At 38.2% G+C, this 19,244-nt stretch overlaps 1 protein-coding gene across 1 annotated transcript in view; it reads left to right on the top strand.

The window, feature by feature from the left end:
- Nucleotides 1-2,062: 2,062 nt before the first annotated feature.
- The window catches only part of CCDC175 (coiled-coil domain containing 175), a 46,442-nt gene continuing 29,260 nt past the window's right edge, over nucleotides 2,063-19,244 (top strand). The window contains exons 1-6 of the mRNA XM_039864161.1: nucleotides 2,063-2,735; nucleotides 4,874-4,959; nucleotides 6,830-6,941; nucleotides 11,442-11,577; nucleotides 13,614-13,842; nucleotides 17,202-17,324. Of these exons, the coding sequence (XP_039720095.1) occupies nucleotides 2,579-2,735; nucleotides 4,874-4,959; nucleotides 6,830-6,941; nucleotides 11,442-11,577; nucleotides 13,614-13,842; nucleotides 17,202-17,324 (843 nt within the window). The 5' untranslated portion in view covers nucleotides 2,063-2,578. The remainder of the gene's footprint in view (nucleotides 2,736-4,873; nucleotides 4,960-6,829; nucleotides 6,942-11,441; nucleotides 11,578-13,613; nucleotides 13,843-17,201; nucleotides 17,325-19,244) is intronic.

The following is a 19,244-nucleotide window of genomic DNA, read 5'->3' as shown; positions in this document are numbered from 1 at the left end:
TAGTTTTAAAAATTCCGAAAACGTGAATCTTCGCTATTATCCATTTCAACAATATCTTAGGCACCTATTGTGTACAAATTGCTGTACTGGGTGCTACAAGAGAAGCAAGATAAGTAAAACACAGGCCCCTTTTCATAGAGTTCGTAGTGGTACAGAGATGATAACAGCTAAATTTATGGAGTGCCTCATTTTGCTCCAGGCACTGTTTTAAACACTTTATATGAATTTATTTAATTCTCATGACTTCCCTACAATAAGAGCCCCATTTTATGGATGAGAAATTGAGGCATAACGTTTACAAAGCTATTCAGTAATAAAACTATTACACAGAAATAATTATAAGATCACTCAACCTAACATAATTACCATCTACAATAAGTTTGAACAAAGTGCATTGGAGGCTTTGAGGTTACTGGGATTAAGAAAATTTATGGATGGGACAGTTTTTGAGATGGACTGACAATACAATTGTGATTTCAATAAGCAGATAAACCACCTAAAATACAGACTTCGAACAGGTTGAATTTGATATCCTAGCAGCATAACCAGATGAAAATGTTTAGTTTACAAGATTAATACTGAGAAGAGAGGTTGGGCGGGAGATAAAACCCAAGAGTTATTTGTGTAGCTTCAACTCTGAGGGAAGAGGTTAGAGAGTATGAAAGAAGGCCAAGGACAGAGCCCAGACAGAATGTCCGCTTTTGGCAAACAGGAGGAAAATGACAAGGAAGCCAGTGAAGGAAGTGAAGAAGGAGTAGCCGAAACCAATCGACAAGGTGAGTTTCTAAAAAAGAGTTGGTGTCAACTTCTGTAGGAAAAGGGACGAGTTAGAATGGGGCTGGAGAAAAGGCCTTAGAAGATGAGGAGGAGGAGGCAATTTAAAATTCAGTGTGAAGCAATGCATTATAGCCAAGATATAGACCACAGTTTTAAGAATTTTGGTAATGAAGCAGAGAGGTAGGGTTGCAGAAGGGTTTATTTAGGAAAGACATGGATTTAGTAAGATAAAATGGCATGAGTTGTAAGGAATGTGTGGAAGACACAGTGAGGGAGGAGTTAACTGAGGAAGGTCCCTGAGGGGGCAGGAAGAAATGAATTGAAAGCAGCAATGACTTGCTGGTATTTTTATTTTCCAAGTGAGCTCTGAAAATTCTTAATTGCATCCATGTATAAGGGAATGGTCAGTCACCCGAATCCCAGCCAGAGAGAAGACAAAGGTTTTTAAATCAGATTGAGAGTTTACCTACTCCAGTGATTATTAATGAATCATCTTTAGATGAATCATCTTCAGATGAATCATCATATCTAAAACACTTTGTAAAAATAAGAATTAAATTAAAATAAGAAAAAATAAAGAAAATAAGAATATTGCTACTTTAAGATCATGAATGTTTGAAATGTCTATGTAAATATTAAGAGACATTAACAATCACCACTGCTACATTTCTAAATGAAGATGCCAATGGAAACATCAGTGATATAATAATAATAATAATAAGTATATTCTTGATAAATATGGCATTGATTGTCTCAGGCCTAATTTAATTTTTGATTATTCTGCAGATGCTTCCTTGAAAAAAAAATCATACTGGCTGTAATTGATAAGGATATTCTCTACCTTACCATAAAATGTTATCTTAAGCATAAGTAAGCTGAATTACCAAGCAGCTGCCAGCAGGGAGCGGCTAAACCTGTTCTCCATCATTGTATTCACAGCATCATTGCCTGCAGCAATAAAATTCAAACTCCTGAGTCTGGAATTCAAGGCCCTTTACGGTGAAATCACAGCTCAAATTTTTGGCTGGGCTCTTGCTTTTCCTCTCCATGCACCCCATGTTCTACAGCCACACTATCCTGGCTCTGCTGACATCCGGTCCAACCCAGAACACTCCCCACCCCAAACCAATTTTCTTGCCTGGTCTCAATAGCCGCAAGCAGCTCCGGCAGAAATGCCAGTGCCCCAGACCTGGACTCGAAAGACTGCTCTGCCATTGTCCAATTCTAAGGATCAGAGTTTATACTTAAGGTCACTGAGTTGCTCATCTCAGTATCTGAAAAATCGGATAACCATAATTATTGCCCTGAAGAGTTATGATAAAGACTAAATAAGTCATGGAAGCCGTTGCAGATATATACATTTTGTAAAAACACAAAATGCCTCGCTGTCCTGTAGCTATCGAGGCCAATCTAGAACCATTAGAAGTGTCTGTAAAAGTGAAGATAATAAAAGAACCTGCCTCATAAAGCCATTGTGAAAATAAAGCTCCTCTTGTATTGCCTGACACAGAGAAATTTTCAAAGGTGATCATTATTATGATTCCAATGGACCACCAGAAAGGTGCAAGACCTGAACTGAAGAAATGGAAATGAAAGGAAGAAAGAACAGCTAAAGAGGGTCTCATATTTCCAGGATGGCTTAATTATTGTGGATAAAGTTTGAGACCTGGGAAGGTATCCATCCACCCCAAGTGAGGGCCACAAGTGCCACGAGCTGGCGCCCCGGCCTTGACGTCCTTGTTGCCCGTGGCAACGGCAGTCCTTGGCTCTGGCCTGGCTGGCGAAGCGCCAGAGCAGCAAGATGGCACTGAGCTCCTGGTCTCCAGAGCTGGGGTTCGGTGAGAAGGTGCTGACGGCGGCCGCGGTTTCCACCGGCCCCTCCCTGGAGTTATGCACCTTCCCCTCCACCTTGGGATCCTCGGTCGCGGCCGCAGCGCTGGAGCAACTCTTTGTTGTGGGTGAGAGGCCCGGGAGAACCTGGAGGGACGTCACCTCAAAAGTGGCGCCTAGGTCCCCTCAGTAGGGACCCTCACCCCCGGAACCCAGGGCATCCCTGGCTGGGACAGAGCCTTCTTCGGCTCCTAGAGGGAGAGAGAGATGACAGGGTGGAATTCATGACTCAGTTCTCATGCTGTGGTGTCACTGGAGTGACTCAGCCCAGTTCACACTAGTAGGTGGTGGCAAATCCTGGAAAATCCTCGACTCCCAGGCCACTGCTATTTACCAGCCACTGGAGTGCCCACTTACATTTAGATTATGCATTCAATTTCAGCTTGGTCCTTCTTGCCTTTTCTTTGCAAGTTAATTTTTTCCAACATATACCATGGCAAACTGGAGAATTTAACAGGCAAACAGGAAAGAGGGTGTTTAAGAAGCTCTTGTATTAGGCAAAGAAAATTAGATAGAGAAGAATGTTTATGAAATGCAAATGGACTATAACCTTGGATGGAGCCGGGTTAAAATACTTCAGTTAGAAAGCTGAACCTCTAATCAAGTCACCTAAGCTTATAGTTCAGGAAAGGATATTTCTTGTTCAGCTCACAAACCAATTACGCCAAACAACAAAGCATCGCCTTGCTTTACTCTGATCATCATTGTTTCAAGACAATCATATTGATATCTATCATAATGTTACTCAGTTTGGGATAGCTTCTTTTTTCCTTCTTAGATGAGCTATTGTAACTTTACAATTCTTCTGAAAAGTTTGGATGAGTATTTTCATTAAAAATGTTAACTACCAAAGAGACCTGAATATGGCCAAGGTCATCTAGATCAGTGTTCCATTCAACCCTAGTATTTAGGCACAAATACTTTTTCTGCTAATAATTCCTGGACCCTCAGAGAGTTTTCCATAGGAAAAAACTTCATTAAGCCTTTTACTCTGAATGCGAGTTATAAAATATGTAGCTCTCCAGCCCATTTGCAAGTGGGAACAAACTTGTGCTCATTCATTCCATGGAAGAAAGGAAAGGAAATAGCAGGCAATATCTGTCCCTCCTTAACACACACTTGCTTACAAACTCAGTAACTGATTTTCACTTGGTTTGAGAGCTTAGTTCATTAAGAGAATCCAAGTTCCCAAAAACCGAGGGCAGAAATTGCTATTTACTCTTCTGAGAGGTGAATATGGCCATTAAGAGCATAGACCCTGGAGCCATGCCACTTACATTTGAATCCAGACTCTATCAGTGATGGGCTTCATGACCTTGAACATATGACCTCAAAGTCTTTGATTTCTCACCTATGATATAGGAATCATTATAAGATTATAAGAATCGACTTAGATAATACATGTAAAATATTAAGTACATCAGACTCTTCCCACACACGAGGATACAGGCCTGGAATCCACTTAGTCTGTACAATACAGTGGTGACAGAACCAAGGTAAGTAGAGCTTCATCTGTTCTCTCTGCTCTTCTTTTTATCCTTTCTTTTTCTTTCTTTTTCCTCATTCTATATCTGTCTTCATTACCTTTGCCAACATTTCCTAATCCTCTCTTCTCATGTGCTTTCCACTTACAGTGTATGGGAGAAAAGGAGACGTCTGAAAGTATATCAATGGATGAAAAGAGTTAGAAACTCTGTCTACTTCACACTGACCAGTTTTACAAATATTTGATCTCATTCCATGATTACAATTTTGGCATAGAAATAAAAGTGACATAATAATTTTTATATAGTTAATGAAATGTGTGGGTTTTGGCAAGATACTATATTTAGGATATATGTATATAAATATATATGAAAACATTTTTCAACGAGCTTATGTTGTAGGCTTGTTATATTTATCCCTTTCATAAATATTTGTTTAATTTTTTGTGCTAGCCTATACACATCCCTCTTTCTAGCACGAGAGATGCAAAGATGGACTCTTAAGATGAGGTTTTCTCAAGGAGCATAAAATACATACCTAAACCAGAATACTATGAAATAGAATATAAGAAGTACAAAAGAGATTCATATAAAGTGCTATAGAAATTCAGAGATAGAAGATGTAATTTTCAGCTGACAAAGGCATTTGAGCTAGATCTTAAAAGGTTAACTAGGATTGGGATAGATAAATAAGAGATCTTAATTTTCTAATTTTTTTTTAGAACAATCACTGCAAGGTGACTATTTTAAATGCAACGAAGAAGCTAGGACCTTTCTTAAAGACATTGCTGTAGCTGTCAAGAAATTGGTATTGTATCATCTGTAAAAGCTATTTTTTTCAATCTTCCATTTATTTCTTATCAAACTTTAATTTAGCACCAACTCTGCTCAAGGTATTTCAGTAGATGAATAGGGAAAATATTTACTCTGAATAAAAGAAAAAAAATGTTCCTTCAATTTTCTAAGCACCAGGATTGCTCAACAGTGGACTGTTTGCTCAGTTTTCCACACAGAACACTGAATTAAGACCCGTGCTATGAATGAGGGCAAGCCAGGTAGGGAGGAGTGGTCCTGGTAATAACAGAGCTCAGTGAAGGGGCTGGCCAAATGGGCAAACCTAGGGACACCGATATGTAAGCATCACTTAAAACAAACCACCTCTGAAATAAATTGCATGTATGGTGCGAATTAACTTAGTTCTCTATATACAATTTCTTACATAACCACTAAAAGATTTTGGCACTTATTTCACTGAAGTAGACTGTGCTGTTCAGGGAAAACAAACAGAAATTCTTTCAATTATACTAACTTGACTCCAAAACCAAACATTTAAAGAATTTCCTTTTAAAGTATCACAAACATTTCTCTGGTCCTGGATGACGTTTACAATGCCTTCTTGGCAGGGTCAGAATGGTGAAGTCTCTTCATTTGGTTAAAAAATATTGAATAAGAATCTACTACATATCGAATATCTAAAAATATAGAAATATGGCTGTAAAGTAAATAAGTTTGGGTCTACAGACTGCTAATAAAAGTTAATATCATTACTTTATATTTTTATGGAATTATGTATAGTTGTGTATGTATATTTAGAATTATACTTTATAATCACACTTACTTGAATACATGTGCTTAGTTTGTGTATATTACACTGCACTGTGGTCTTCCGAAAGCTTTTTCCTCTGCTTTGTTTTTAGTTATGTTTTTCTCCAGGAACTGAAGGGGTCAAAATATCTCTTGTGGCTTATTAAAGTATCTAGTATGTCTCCATTTAGTATCTGAGCTGTGAAACCTCTTTAATAGAGGTTTCACATTATTTAAAGTAAAAAATTGTCACTATTATAAAAGCACTACTTGTTTATTCTGGAAAACTTAGAAAAAAATAAACAAGCAAATTGAAGAAAGTAAAAACCACGATGACCCCACGACCATTAAATAATCACAATTGACTCTTTGACAAATGGCTTTCCTACTTTCAGGGTATGGATGATGCCTCTTTTGAGTTTTATTTTTTATAGAAAAGTAATCATACTATATACACAATTACGTAATCTGCATTTCATTATTCATAAAATATAATGGTACTTTCTCAGGTCATAAAGTAACTATAGTCATTACAACCATTTATTTAAAAGATAATTTATCTATTTTTCCCACTAACAGATTTTTGAATGTTTTTCATTTTTAAAAGTCCCACCAAAAATAATAAATTAATAATAATAATAATAATAATAATAACAGTCCTGCCTGACTCTTTGTTTGGATTTGTAGGTTTGTATAAGACAACCATTATTGTCTTTATACCTAAGCATATTTTTATAGGCATTTTCTAATTTTTGATTAAGTTGCCTTCTTTCTCAATGTTACCCTTTTTGTTGGAGACGTTGCTTTTAAATTGATTGAAACTGCAAATAAGAAACACATGCATACTGGGAAATATGATTTCTGAGTAGAAGAAAATCATCGGAAATTAAAAGATAAGCTAACAATGACACTTTAAAAACTGATTTTAGAGTATAGTTACTTTTTCTACTGTATGTTCCAAATTAAAATAACAGCAGAAGGTGTTTAATGAAAATCAAATTTTGGTCTTTGAAAACATTTATAGGCATTGATTAGGAGATAAATCTTATTGTTTTAATGTCTTAACTTTTTAAAATATGTAATTTAAATTTTAGGAAGAAATGAGAAAAGACACAATTGATCTTCTGGAAATTGAAAGCATGGAACTCAGCAGACTATATTTTCTATTAGAAACTCTTCCCTATAACATTAGAACAGAATTAGAAGGTACTTTGAGATTAATAACTATAGAAATTCAGTTTCTCTTATAAGAAAATAGAACCAAATACTTGTAAGAAGGTGAGTTTAATTTATGATTAAATAGATTAGTTTAGTTATTTCATGTCAAAATATAGCTAGAAAGAGTACACAACACACAATGAGATCCGTAATAACTTTTCCTGACATTTTAAGTGGCAACAGTATATATATAACTTAAATTTATATAATGTAGTTTCTAAATAGACTAATGATATATAAGTCAGCCCATTCCAAATAAATATTTATCCTTTTAAATTAGGCAGCTTGACTGCCCAAACCACCATTCTGCTTTCTATCTCTATGAGTTTGGCTACTATAGGTACCTCTTGTAAATGGAATTATACAATATTTGTCCTTTTGTGACTGGTTTATTTCACTTGGCATAATGTCTTCATGGCTCATTCAAGTGGTAGAATGTGCCAGAATTTCCTCCCTTCTTAAGACTGATCAATATTCCACTGTATGTATATATATACCATGGTTTATTCATCCACTGAAGGATCCTTGGGTTGTTTCCTTTGGCTATTGTGAATAATACCGCTATAAAATGGCATACAAATATCTATTTGAATTGCTGCTTCCAATTCTTTTGGGTATATATGCAGAAGGGAATTTGCTGGATTGTATGGTAATATGGTAATTTTATATTTAATTTTTTGAGAAACTGCTAAACTGTTTTCCACAGTGATTGCACCTTTTTACATTCCCACCCACAATGCACAAAGGTTCCAACTTCTCTGTACCATTGCCGACACTTGTTATTTCCTCTTTTTGTTTTTTCAATAATAGCCATCCTAATGAGTGTGAAGTGATATCTCATTGTGGTTTTCATTTGCATTTCCCTAATGATTGGTAATGTCGAGCATCTTTTCATGTGCTTATTGGCCATTAGTATATCTGTCTTGGAGAAATGTCTATTCAGGTCCTTTGGCCATCTTTTAATCAGGTTGCTTGTTTTGTTGTTATTGGGTTATAGGAATTCTTTATGTACTCTGGATGTTAACCCCATATCAGATATATAATTTGCAAATATTTTGTCCCATTCCATGGGCTGCCTTTTCACTCTGTTGATAGCGATTTTGATGCACAAAAGTTTTAAATTTTGATGTAGTCTGGTTTACTTTTTTCATTGTTGTCTGTGCTTTTGGTGTCATATTCAAGAAATCATTCCATGAAGCTTTCCCCATATGTTTTCTTCTAAGAGTTTTATAGTTTTAGCTCCTACATTTAGATCTTTGATCCATTTTGAGTTAAATTTCGTGTTTGGTACAAGGTAAGGATCCAGCACTATTTCTCCAGCTGCCAGGAGTGTCGACTGAGGCGCACAGCTCAGTTCCTCTGCAGGAATTGCCCTTGACAAAAGAGAAAGGCTTCACTCCAGGTTAAAGTCCCTCCCCAGGTGCTACCGATTGGTCACTGTGAGAGTACAAGGCCTACCTCCCTTGACTTGATGGAGAGCAACTCCAAAGTGTCATCACAGCTCGAAAGTACATCGCCATTTAACCTCTCCTTCTGCTCACCCCTGCTTCCCTTATTTCCTCAGAGGAGATGTGCCCAAGAGCACTACCCAGTGAATTTCCTACACACAAATTTTGGAACCTGTTTCCCCGGGAGCCCAACCTAAAATCGTGGTCTAAATAAATTTTTACAAAACACTTTTTAAGTAGATGTTTCAGTTATCCACTTATTACCTCGCAGATCCAAGTCTACCTTTATTGTCTGCTCTGTCTTAAGGGAGCCGGACCCTGTAAATTTCAGCTGGCACAATGTTAAGCTTTGTTAGTAGAGAGCACTAGAGGGGGATTGGAGGAAGAAGAGGCTCTCTTCCTGGTTCCAGGGTGCTCAGCTTGGCAGACTCTTGCAGGGCATGCAGCTTCTCCATGCCAGGGTCCTGCAGCATGCAGGTGTCTGAAGTGCCTAGTAGCTTTCTCGAGTAGCCATTGGGCAACTTCATGGTAGATTGCTATCAGTGAGGCACCTCCCCATGAACAGCTTCCCCAGTACTCTTGGGTGGTTTTGCAGTGAGTTCTAAAGTATGGCACCTCTTTTGGACTGGTTTCCCAACACCCCAGAAGCCAGATTTCCAGCAAGTTTGCCAGCCCAGCATTTCACAAACTTCTTTACCATCCAGTGAGCCACAGCCTCCTCTAACGAGGTCTCGATCTCAGGTGTGCAGATGCTGCTTCCTCAAGGGCACTCTGTCTCAGCCCTAGGAATAGTGGCTGCTCCTTATGCCGGCTATTCCTGAATTCTTTAGAGTTCTCTTTACTTCTTACTATTCATTCCTTCGTCACTCTCACCCTCTGTAATAGTTAATAATTCTTTATATTAAAATTTCCCTATCAGTTTCCTATAAAATTTCTATGACCTAAGTAGACCCTCAGTGATGCAGTCAGTTTTAAAACAATATGCATGGTGTGAGTCTAGTTAGGCAGGGAAAATACAACAAACTATGCAGAGAGAAAATAACACTTAGAAGAAATCTGTGTGCCAAAGGTAGAATTAAGAGTGTTTTTGTTTCATTCTCTTTGGTTTTTTATTTTCTATGTTGGGTTACTTTTATAGCCAGGGAAAATATTTTAGCAAATCAAAACCACAATGAGATACCACTTCACACCTGTTAGAAAGGCTATCATCAATAGGACAAGTAATAACAAGTGTTGGAGAGGTTATGGAGGAAAAGGAACTCTCGCGCACTGCTGGTGGGAATGCAAATACTATGGAAAACAGTATAGCAGTTCCTCAAAAAATTACCATGTGACCAACAATCTCTCTTCTGGGTATCTACCCAGAAAATTTTAAAATATTTATCTATAAAGATATATGCACCTTACTGTTCATTGCAGCATTATTCACGGTGGCCAAGATATGGAAACAACCAAAGTGTCCTTCAATAGATGATTGGATAAAGAAGATGTGGTACATACGTACAATGGTATATGACTCAGCCATAGGAAAAGATGAAATGCTGCCACTTGCGACAACATGCTAAGCTAAATAAGTCAGACAGAAAAAGTTGAGAACCATATAATTTCACTTATATGTGTAATAAAAAAAACTGAAATCAACAAACGAACAAGACAAACAAAAACTCAGAGACACAGACAACAGTTTAGTGGTTACCAGAGGGAAAGGAGGAAGGGGAGGAGGTAGATAAGGGTAAAGGGGGTCAAATATATGGTGACAGAAGGAGATTTGACTTTGGGTGATGAACCCACCGTGTAATATACAGATGAGGTATTATTGAATTGTATACTTGAAACCTATATAATTTTATTAACCAATGTCACGCCAATAAATTTTATTTTAAAAAAGGATAAATATTTTAGAAGGAAAAACATTACATATGAGCTTATAAAATCCTTGATACACGTGGAATACTTAACCAAGTAAATTTAATTGGCCTTATGAATAAAGCTTTGCTACTCAAAATATGGTTCTTGAATCATCAGCATCACCTGAAAGCTTGTTACAAAATGCGGAATCTCTAGGCTCATCTTATACCTACTATATTAGAATCTCTATTTTAGCAAGATCCCCAAATGATATATATACATTTTTGAGACAGATAGTTCAAGAAGCCCTTCGACAATGAGCAATTTAACTAGTAGCCTAAAAAAGTAACCCAGTTCTCTCTGGGAAGGTACCAGTTCATTTCTAGGAAATTTGATGTGTAGAAATGGGTCATCCAGTACTTTTATAAACAGCAACGTTCAAAAATCAGTGTATTTTTCCCATCTATCTATCATGTACTGAAGTACTCCTCTGAAGTCTTATGTGATTACACTGATTTGTTATTTATAGATGAATAATTAGTTCTTTAACACACTGGGTTCCTCAGAAAGCAGAACCGAAGGCGATGGCTTTTGCACGGTTAATTTTATTACGGAGTATAATTTTATTAGGGAGTATAAAGAGGGAGGTGGAATAAGGAGACCAAAGCAGGGAGAAGGCAGAGCCAATATGGGGTGCAATAGGACTGCCGCCAAATGCAACTAATGAAGTATGAGAACATGCCCCCAAGACAGAGTTACCTCTTCTCAGGACTATCCAGGCACCGGCTTCTGCCTATCATTGGTTCAAGGGTTTCCCCACCTCCCCCACTTTGGGTTATACATGCATGGGTGTGGGTGTCTAAGGAATTCCCATGGTAGAGGAAACAGAGAAGTCCTAGGCAGGAGGTGAGAAGTGAATAGAAAAGACAGGAATCAGGTGCTGTCACACGGTTCCAGTCTGAAGTTGCTCAGAGCCCATAAAAAGCTGGTCACCATAGCAGAAGCTGAAATAAGGGAAATAATTGATAGATAAGGTCACAAGGGTTTAAAGGGGTAAGAGGTGTCTGATACAGGAATATAATTAAACGAATTTTTCAAAGAAAGACAATTTGTTCGTGATTTGAAAAATCAGTATCTACGATTGTGTTGTTTCTCAAATAATTTAGTAACAACATTTCCGCTTACTTTTAAGAATGTGTCAGAGATGCTCGCAGATTAAATCTTTTTGAGATAAATCAATTACAAATGAAAATTACAAGGATGAATAATGAAATTGAGCTTCTGAAGAAGACAATACTAGATCTGAATGAAATTAATGAATCTCTGGGGTAAGTACTCTTTTTTTATTCAATACCTGAGGGAATTGGGGTCTGGGGGTGGAGTGAGAAAATTGTCCTAAGGGGTTTGCCATCTGGCCTAACTAGTGCAGGGCAAGTTAAGAGATGAAGATCACTTGTAGAAGGTGACCTGGGCTGATGAGGGGTGTGTGATGGCTATAGAGAGCTGAGAAGGAGAGCAGAAAATTTTCAACCACTGCAGCCAGGAGACCTGTAAAATTCCTGAAGCAATCCAGCACGAGGAATTAGATGGAGACATCAGAGTCCAGGGACACCTTTCCTGAAGTAGGCTCTCGGAACACCTGTTCTGAGAGATGTCCATGAAAAAGAAAGTTCATCATCACATAAGTTTGAGAAATAGTGCATACTCTAACCCCTGTTGGGGATTCACAATGCAGATTTGTACGTGGTGCATGCTAGCTGCAATCACCAGAGACTGCAATTTAAATTAGACTATCAATTTCTAAACAAATAAGATGTACCAAGACTGGAATATTCATTTTAGATGGCCATATCATCACATCCTTACAGACCAGTGATTCTCAAACTTCATTGTGCATCATAATCACCTGGAGAGATTGTGAAAACAAATTATCAGGGACACCCTTGGTTAAATTATCAGATTTGGTAGGTCTATAGGTGAGGGTGAGAACTTGCATTTCTAAAAAGATCCCAGGTGATGCTGATGCTGCTGGTAGGTCCTGACCACACTTTGAGAATCACTGATCTAGAGAAATCTTTATAGAAAGGCAAATCACAGACATAAGGTGGGTTGCTTGATAAGCTAGCTTCATCAAGCTATAATCACTTGTTGCACCCATTTTTAAAAAAAGCTGCATGTCAAGGTGCCTACACTCTGACAGGTGGTCCTCTCTTGACAGTCTTCAAAAACTGAATACAAGAAAGCTTTCGAGTGTAATTTCCTTAGGTTCCGCATTAGGTTGCTGTGTGCTATCTTCTCAACCCATCCCAGTATACATAATTTGGGTTTTTGATTTGACAAGTTTTGTTTCACTTCGCCTCCCTGAGGCTACTCAATCTTTAGGTTGATTCATTCTTAGAAGGCTTCCTCTATTAACAAATAGAGGAAGATAAATGGGTCAGATAAATGACCCATTATCTGGCCTAGGCTTCTTTTTATTGCATTTCTGTGGTGGATTTGACTTCTGGAAATTGAACTTACCAACAACCTGTTTCTATTTTCCTGAACCTTTGCACACAGTCTCCCGAACTAACATCTTTAGTACTGGGGACTAGGAAAAGGAAAAAGAAATTTATATTGCAGGAGCTTTTTAAAAAAGAAACTGGTACCAACTATCCCTCCTCCAAATCTTTTATTGTTAGCCCCAAGGTAGATGTTTCTTGCAGTCTTAAGATCTTCCTCCAGTAGATGTAACCAATTGATGTGTGACATTAATGTCCCCTCTTAAACTCAGATTTGGCTGCAGATGAGAGAACCTAAGAGGGTTCAAATTAAGTTTCAAGTATCCTCTGAACAGTGAAGATGAACCTGGTGCTCTCCTCCCCTAACTCTTGTCCATCAGAGGAAGGCTAGCTTTCTCCTGGGCCCTCCCTGCTGAGTGATGGCATCAAAAGATGGCTGGAAGGGTGGTGGGATGTTTACCTTTCTTTGGCTTACCTGTATATCTCTGGATGATAAGATAGATATGGCAATGCTATGTATCAAACCATTCGTCTGCCCAGATTTCATTTACCAGTTCAAAAGTGTTTTTGAATCATTGTATTCTTTAAACCAAAATATCTCATAGTTACTACTCGGTATATAGCGGGGAGAGGGGAGTGAGGCTGGACCACATGACATTTTTACAGTGGTAAACAGTGACAAGGTTGACACTTGTCTTGTGTCCTCATCTCAATCAAGTTTAGGCAATCACTAATATAAATACAACTCTAAAATCAGAATCCTTTACGATTTCCCTCTTTGTGGTGGTTCATCTCACCAAACTTCAAATTCCTTTCTTAAAAGCCATACTTTTCATGCAATGAATAATTTTTTTTTCTCCTAGTGAAGAGCAAGAAGAGCTGGTGAAGCAGCATGAAAAGATTGTCCTGTCACTGAACCACACAATGGAAGAAAAAGCCAGTACCACTATTTACATCAATGAGACTTATACCAAAATAAATAGGGAGAGAGAAGAAATAAGATTGCAAGAAAAATGTGTTCAAGATATAGAGAAGCAAATAGAAAAAGAAAGAGAAGAATATTTGAAAAGAAAACAAAAGTTGAATGAAGAGGTAAGTGGCACGATTTATTTTTTATAATACAGAATAGCACAGAATCTTGGACAGGAAATGGGAAATTATTTACTTATCCTCAAGGCCATGGTATCTTCTGTGAACACTGAGATGGGAATAAAGTAGAGACTCAAGGACACTGGAGTCTTTGGGAAGACATTTGATTGTACAGCAGCATCTCAGTTCATGAGAAAGAATATGAGTGACAAGATTTGTAACATTAGGCATCCCCTTGTTCATATGCAACCTTACAGGGACAAGGAATTTGCCTCCATGTTATCTGGTTGCCTGCAACAGTTCTGAGGCCATGTGTCTCTGGACAGGACCAGGAAGTTCAGCCCTGCCACAGCTTGCTGCTCCTGCTGAATGAATCTCAGAGAAGCAGCCAGTAGAGGGGCAGGGCAGAGCCAAAGGCCCTAAGAGAACAGAATCTCTTGAGGCCACCAATTTTGTGAGCGGGGGTAGAGGGAATAATGACTGCATCTTGCTGTCTGCTAGGCTATATTAATTAAAATTCACCATCAGAATAGTTTACCATGGGTTCTTCTTTGTTCTGCTTCTGGTTGCCCCAGGAGAGGCAGGGCTGTCTCCATATTAGCGGTGCCCCGTATCAGTCTTCTTTCTCCCTCTGTAGTGGAGGCCTACCTCATGATGAAAATTGCTGTTGAGCTCCTGATGTCTTATCCATGATGGGAGTTGCCATAACCTCAGTTTATAAATGCAGGAAATTGAACTTGAGCTCACAACACTGCTATATTTAAAAACAAACAAACAAACAAACTTCTATTAAATTGCTTTTCTTGAGTCTTCATTAAAAATTTAGAGGAATACAATCAGGCAGTGGCCAACATTTGGTTCTTATGGTGATTGATTCCTTGATAAGACTTGAGCTATTAAAAAATTCCAATCAGGTCTAAGCTACTTTATCCTTCGAAGCACCTACATCTTCTGGAATAGTTCTACACTAAAACTATTATTTTTCTTGAATATAGATAGCTCAGCCTTGGAACAGGTGCTTTGTAAAGCAGCTGAACAGTTGTTCCTTGGGCCATCTGTAGCCACTAAACTGAATTTGTAAAAGCCCAGCTCCCCAGAGGGGCTGGATGAAGGGGGGTTGAAGCCAGCTGCAGTGCTGGAATCAGTTGAAATGTATGTCTCAAAAACAGAGAGGGACACACATCACTGGGCAAGACTTCACTTGGTTTCACTGTTATCACAAAGAAATGGAAATTTCAGAACAAGAGCCAAAAGGCATTTTGTTGTTTTCATGCCCTTTTGACAACGAGGCTGAGCAGTACTCAGATCGCCCCACTGTCTCCGGCCCTCTCCTGAATGCATGACTCCATTCTCTCTGCGCAATCCAGACCCCTAAGCTGGAGCAGCTCACTTACGTTATGGGGGTCCAAAGTGGGGTATGTCTGTGTGGGCACAGCTGGGGGTGGGGCGAGGAGTGTAGAGCCTGTCCTTTGTCCTTACTTCCCCTGGGACCTATATGGTCAGTCAGCAGTGGCACTGGATCTGCACTTTGCCCACCAGAAGGAAGGCTCCGCAGGCCAGGGCTTCTGTCTGTGTTCTTCATGGCTGTGTCCCAGCACCAGGGACAGTGCCTGGCGTACCTCACACACGGTGGGCACTCTATAATATTGATTCATTGAATGAATGAGTTTCTAACTTCATTTTAAGTCCTATGGGGAAGTTTTTTCCTCTTTTTTATTTTTTTAATATAAATGTTAAAATGCAAGAAAGGAAGCCCAGAAGGGCTTAAAACAGGGAATTTGCAAACATAATAGGTTCCTCCATGTGTAAATAGTCTATCTCAGGGTCCACAGACTTTTTCTGAAAGGGGCCAGATTGTAAAGATTTAAGGCTTTGTGGTCCATAGGGTCTCTGTCACAACTACTCAGCTCTGACATTTTAGCATGACAGTAGCCATAAATAATACTTAAATGAATGAGAGCAGTTTTACAAAAACAAGTGGTGGCTGGATTTGGCCCACAGGTAGTAGTTTGTTTACCCTTGGTTTACCTTCCTGGGAAAGTGCACCAGTAGGAATTCCTGATGTAGGGCAGTGTTCAGGACAAGTTAATGCAGTGGCTCATCCTTCCTCTCTTCCTTTTTCTGAAGCTTGATTTTCCTCATGGTCACAAGGCGGCTGCCAATAATGACAACTGGACTCTATGCTTCCTTATTCAAGTAAAAAGAGGAAAACTTGTCTTAACTAAAGACCATAAGTCTTCTTGCTGTGTCTGATCCAGCCAGGTTAAGACATCACCCATCTTGGGAACAGTAATGGATCCTAAAGGAATGTCGTGTGCCAGTGGGCTAGACGAACTGAAGTGGATATGAAGACGTAAACCACCAATGTTCGTTAAAGGCACGATAGGCTGTGGTAACAGCCTGTTAATTCTCTTTACTTCCTAAGAGAGAGGAAAAACTATTACAAGTATTAGAAAGTCTTCAAACCCTTGAGATCTCCCCTAATACAAAACAAAATGCTTTTTGCTAATACCATTTCTATAGTTGCAAGACCTTGGGAGAAGGCTTAGGCCAAAGCATGAACACAGAATTCCAATTTTCAGCAAAATTATTAATCACAAAGTTTTATTCAATTGTGCTCTGGTGCAGAGATCATTGATTATGATCACATTCATTCAGTGTAGCCACTTTGGGTGACTAGGTTGGTGGTTTTGATAGAAAGCCACTCAAACATATGTTTTTATAACTCTTTAATATACAGTTGAATATGCTTTTTCAGACCTTGCTACTCTGTCAGTTACCTTTTCTTGATAATTCATTTTGCCAGACAAATTCATTGATGTGTTTGATAAGCAAGTGACTTACTCCATTAGGTTCTGACAAGTGATCTGAATGTTTGATCTTGGTAAAATGGTAAGAAGTTGTCCAGGATTGTAAGCAGCCCTATCGTCAATATTTTATTTACTCTGACCTTGGTCTGTCTTATTTCCCATTAAATAATGTGGAATTAGGTTTCATTCCTTCCTTTGACTCTCCTAATCTGTGTAGCACACTATAAATCTGGTAACTACTGCTATGGTGCTTTACTAGTAAATTACTACAATGGCTATTGTTTTTATAATTTGCTATTAATGATCATTGTTTTGTTGCCCTTATAAATTTGCTTTTATAACATTTTATAATGTTCCTTGTGGTTCACTAATTTTTCTGTGATTCTATAAAACAGGCAAACCCAGATTTATTTATTTTTTATTTTTGATGTATTTAGATTAAATATAGCGTGCTTAGATTGAATTTGAATTAGGTCGACAAAATATAAAAATATTTTTTAAATTTTGTTGTCCTCATGTTTTTTGATTGGTTTGTAATGTTTGTCACTACAGATTAATGAATATAAAAATCTCTGTAAGCTTAAGAGACAGGACACTCGTCAAAAGAAGAAAGAATTGGATAAATTAAGTCACGAAGTGACAAAAATTAAAGAAACAGTCACTACCAGCACAGTGGTAAGAAAGAATAAACTATGTTTTTTAAGCCTGACCCAGGCACCTCAATATATACTACCTTAAACATAACTGATAGTGGATGTTTTTTAAAAAAAGGAATTGATTTTAATTCATCTTCATGCTATTCTGGAAAAATATTTCTGGCATGTTAACATTTTCTGATACTTTATGTAAAGCGTTATAGTGCAATCACATTTTCTTCTTTAGGAGTATGGTAGAAAGAAGGAAGCTTTGCATGCCTCAGGTGCAAATTGCATTTGATGGGTCAAAATACTATAAAAGATGATTTTTAAAAGATGCACAGAGAACAAACCAATGCATATAGAACCATATAATGCACAGAACATTTCTTTGATATTGCTTTATTTTACATAACGAAATGAATAACCACGAAAAGATTCCTTAATTTTGAATGTGTGATAATAAAATAGAATTTAGGCTCTCCATTTATATTAGGTAGAAGGAGATTAATATGGAAAGGAGACTATTTGTCAATTTGAATTCAAAAATACTTCATAACTCTTCAAGAAAACCGAAGCTTATGGAGGTGATTATAATCAAGGAAGTTAATGTTAATGGCACTTCTATGTTAGTTAAAATGGAAAGGCCAGTTAATCTTCTATCTCAATTAGTTGAATTACTGAGTCTTTATTTCTTCTATCTGTATTGAGAAATACATGTAAAATTATATGGGGCAGCAGTGATAGTGAAGCATCACACTTCTTATCAGAATACTCAGCTAATTTCATTATACTTTTTATAGGGTGGTTCTGATCATCTTAGTTAGACTATATCGGTTATGACATCCAATTACAAAACATTAATAAAATCAAAACTTTCCATCAAATATGTGCATTTAAAAAGATCATTATCTGTTTCTTTAAATACTGACATGGTAAGGAAGCATGTGTCAGGCTGGGCTCAAAGGAGAACACAGGGGTTGTAAAATAGATTTTATGTGGGTGTCCAAGTTCGTATCTCCAGTTTGTGCCTTATCAATCATAAGCCAAGTGCCCTCTTCCAGACCTAGCTTGGGAAAATGAAGTACATGTTCCTTAACCTGTATTCCAAAGATCCCTAAAGCCAAATGAGACAAGGCCTGAAGGTGTCATTTTCCATCTCCCCCAATCTAGCCTGCAGCACCCAGGCCTAGTTAATTCCCACCCCATTTTACCAGTGAGAATAGCGTTTAAAGCAGAAGCTTGAGTGTCACAGAGACCTGGGTTCAAATATTGGCTCTACCAGTTTTCTCTCCTATAAAATGTGGTAACATTATTGCCTTCTTCAAAGGGCTTTCGTGGAGGTCAAAAGAGGTAATGCCTGTAAGGCTTTTAGCTGAGTGCTTTGTAATTGGCGAAGTCTGTTGTTGTTATTGCCTGAGATTAGAAAATATTTTGGCTGTGGACTGAGACAATAGGGAATTTCAGATTAATCTTCATATGGTAACTTTAGTTTAGAAAACTCTGCAGCCAGGTCAAGCTGATGTCATGTTGGCAGAAAAAAATAATAGTGTGTGGTTCTCAAAGTGGCCTACATGTCCAGGGCAGGCAGGACTGAAGGCTAGCAGTAACTGACGTCAGAGTCAACAGCCTTCAGCCATTAGTCACTAATCCTGATGACTGGCCAGAGTCCTTTAGACATTCTGCTAATTTTTCATGGGAGTTCTAGGATTTTAGACCCCTGTTACTCCGTAGCTAATTATGGCCGAGAAATTCAGTCACATGGGTGCTTTAGAGAAAGAAATAGTTTGGGGAGAGCTATCACTCACCTGTCTCACCTGGCATGGTGGAGAGAACCTCTATGCTCCCCGCAGATGTTTCTCTGCCCCCATGTTGATGTGCAGGGTTCAATGGCATTAAATAATCTGTCCATGGTAACTCTCTGCCAGAGGGAGGGGGAATTAGACCAGTTTCATTTTCC

Source organism: Pteropus medius, unplaced genomic scaffold (genome assembly GCF_902729225.1).
Source record: "Pteropus medius unplaced genomic scaffold, Ma_sr-lr_union100, whole genome shotgun sequence".
NCBI classification, from domain to species: Eukaryota; Metazoa; Chordata; class Mammalia; order Chiroptera; family Pteropodidae; genus Pteropus; species Pteropus medius.
Note: the sequence above shows the minus strand (reverse complement) of the source record. Positions and strands in the feature narration are given on the sequence as shown.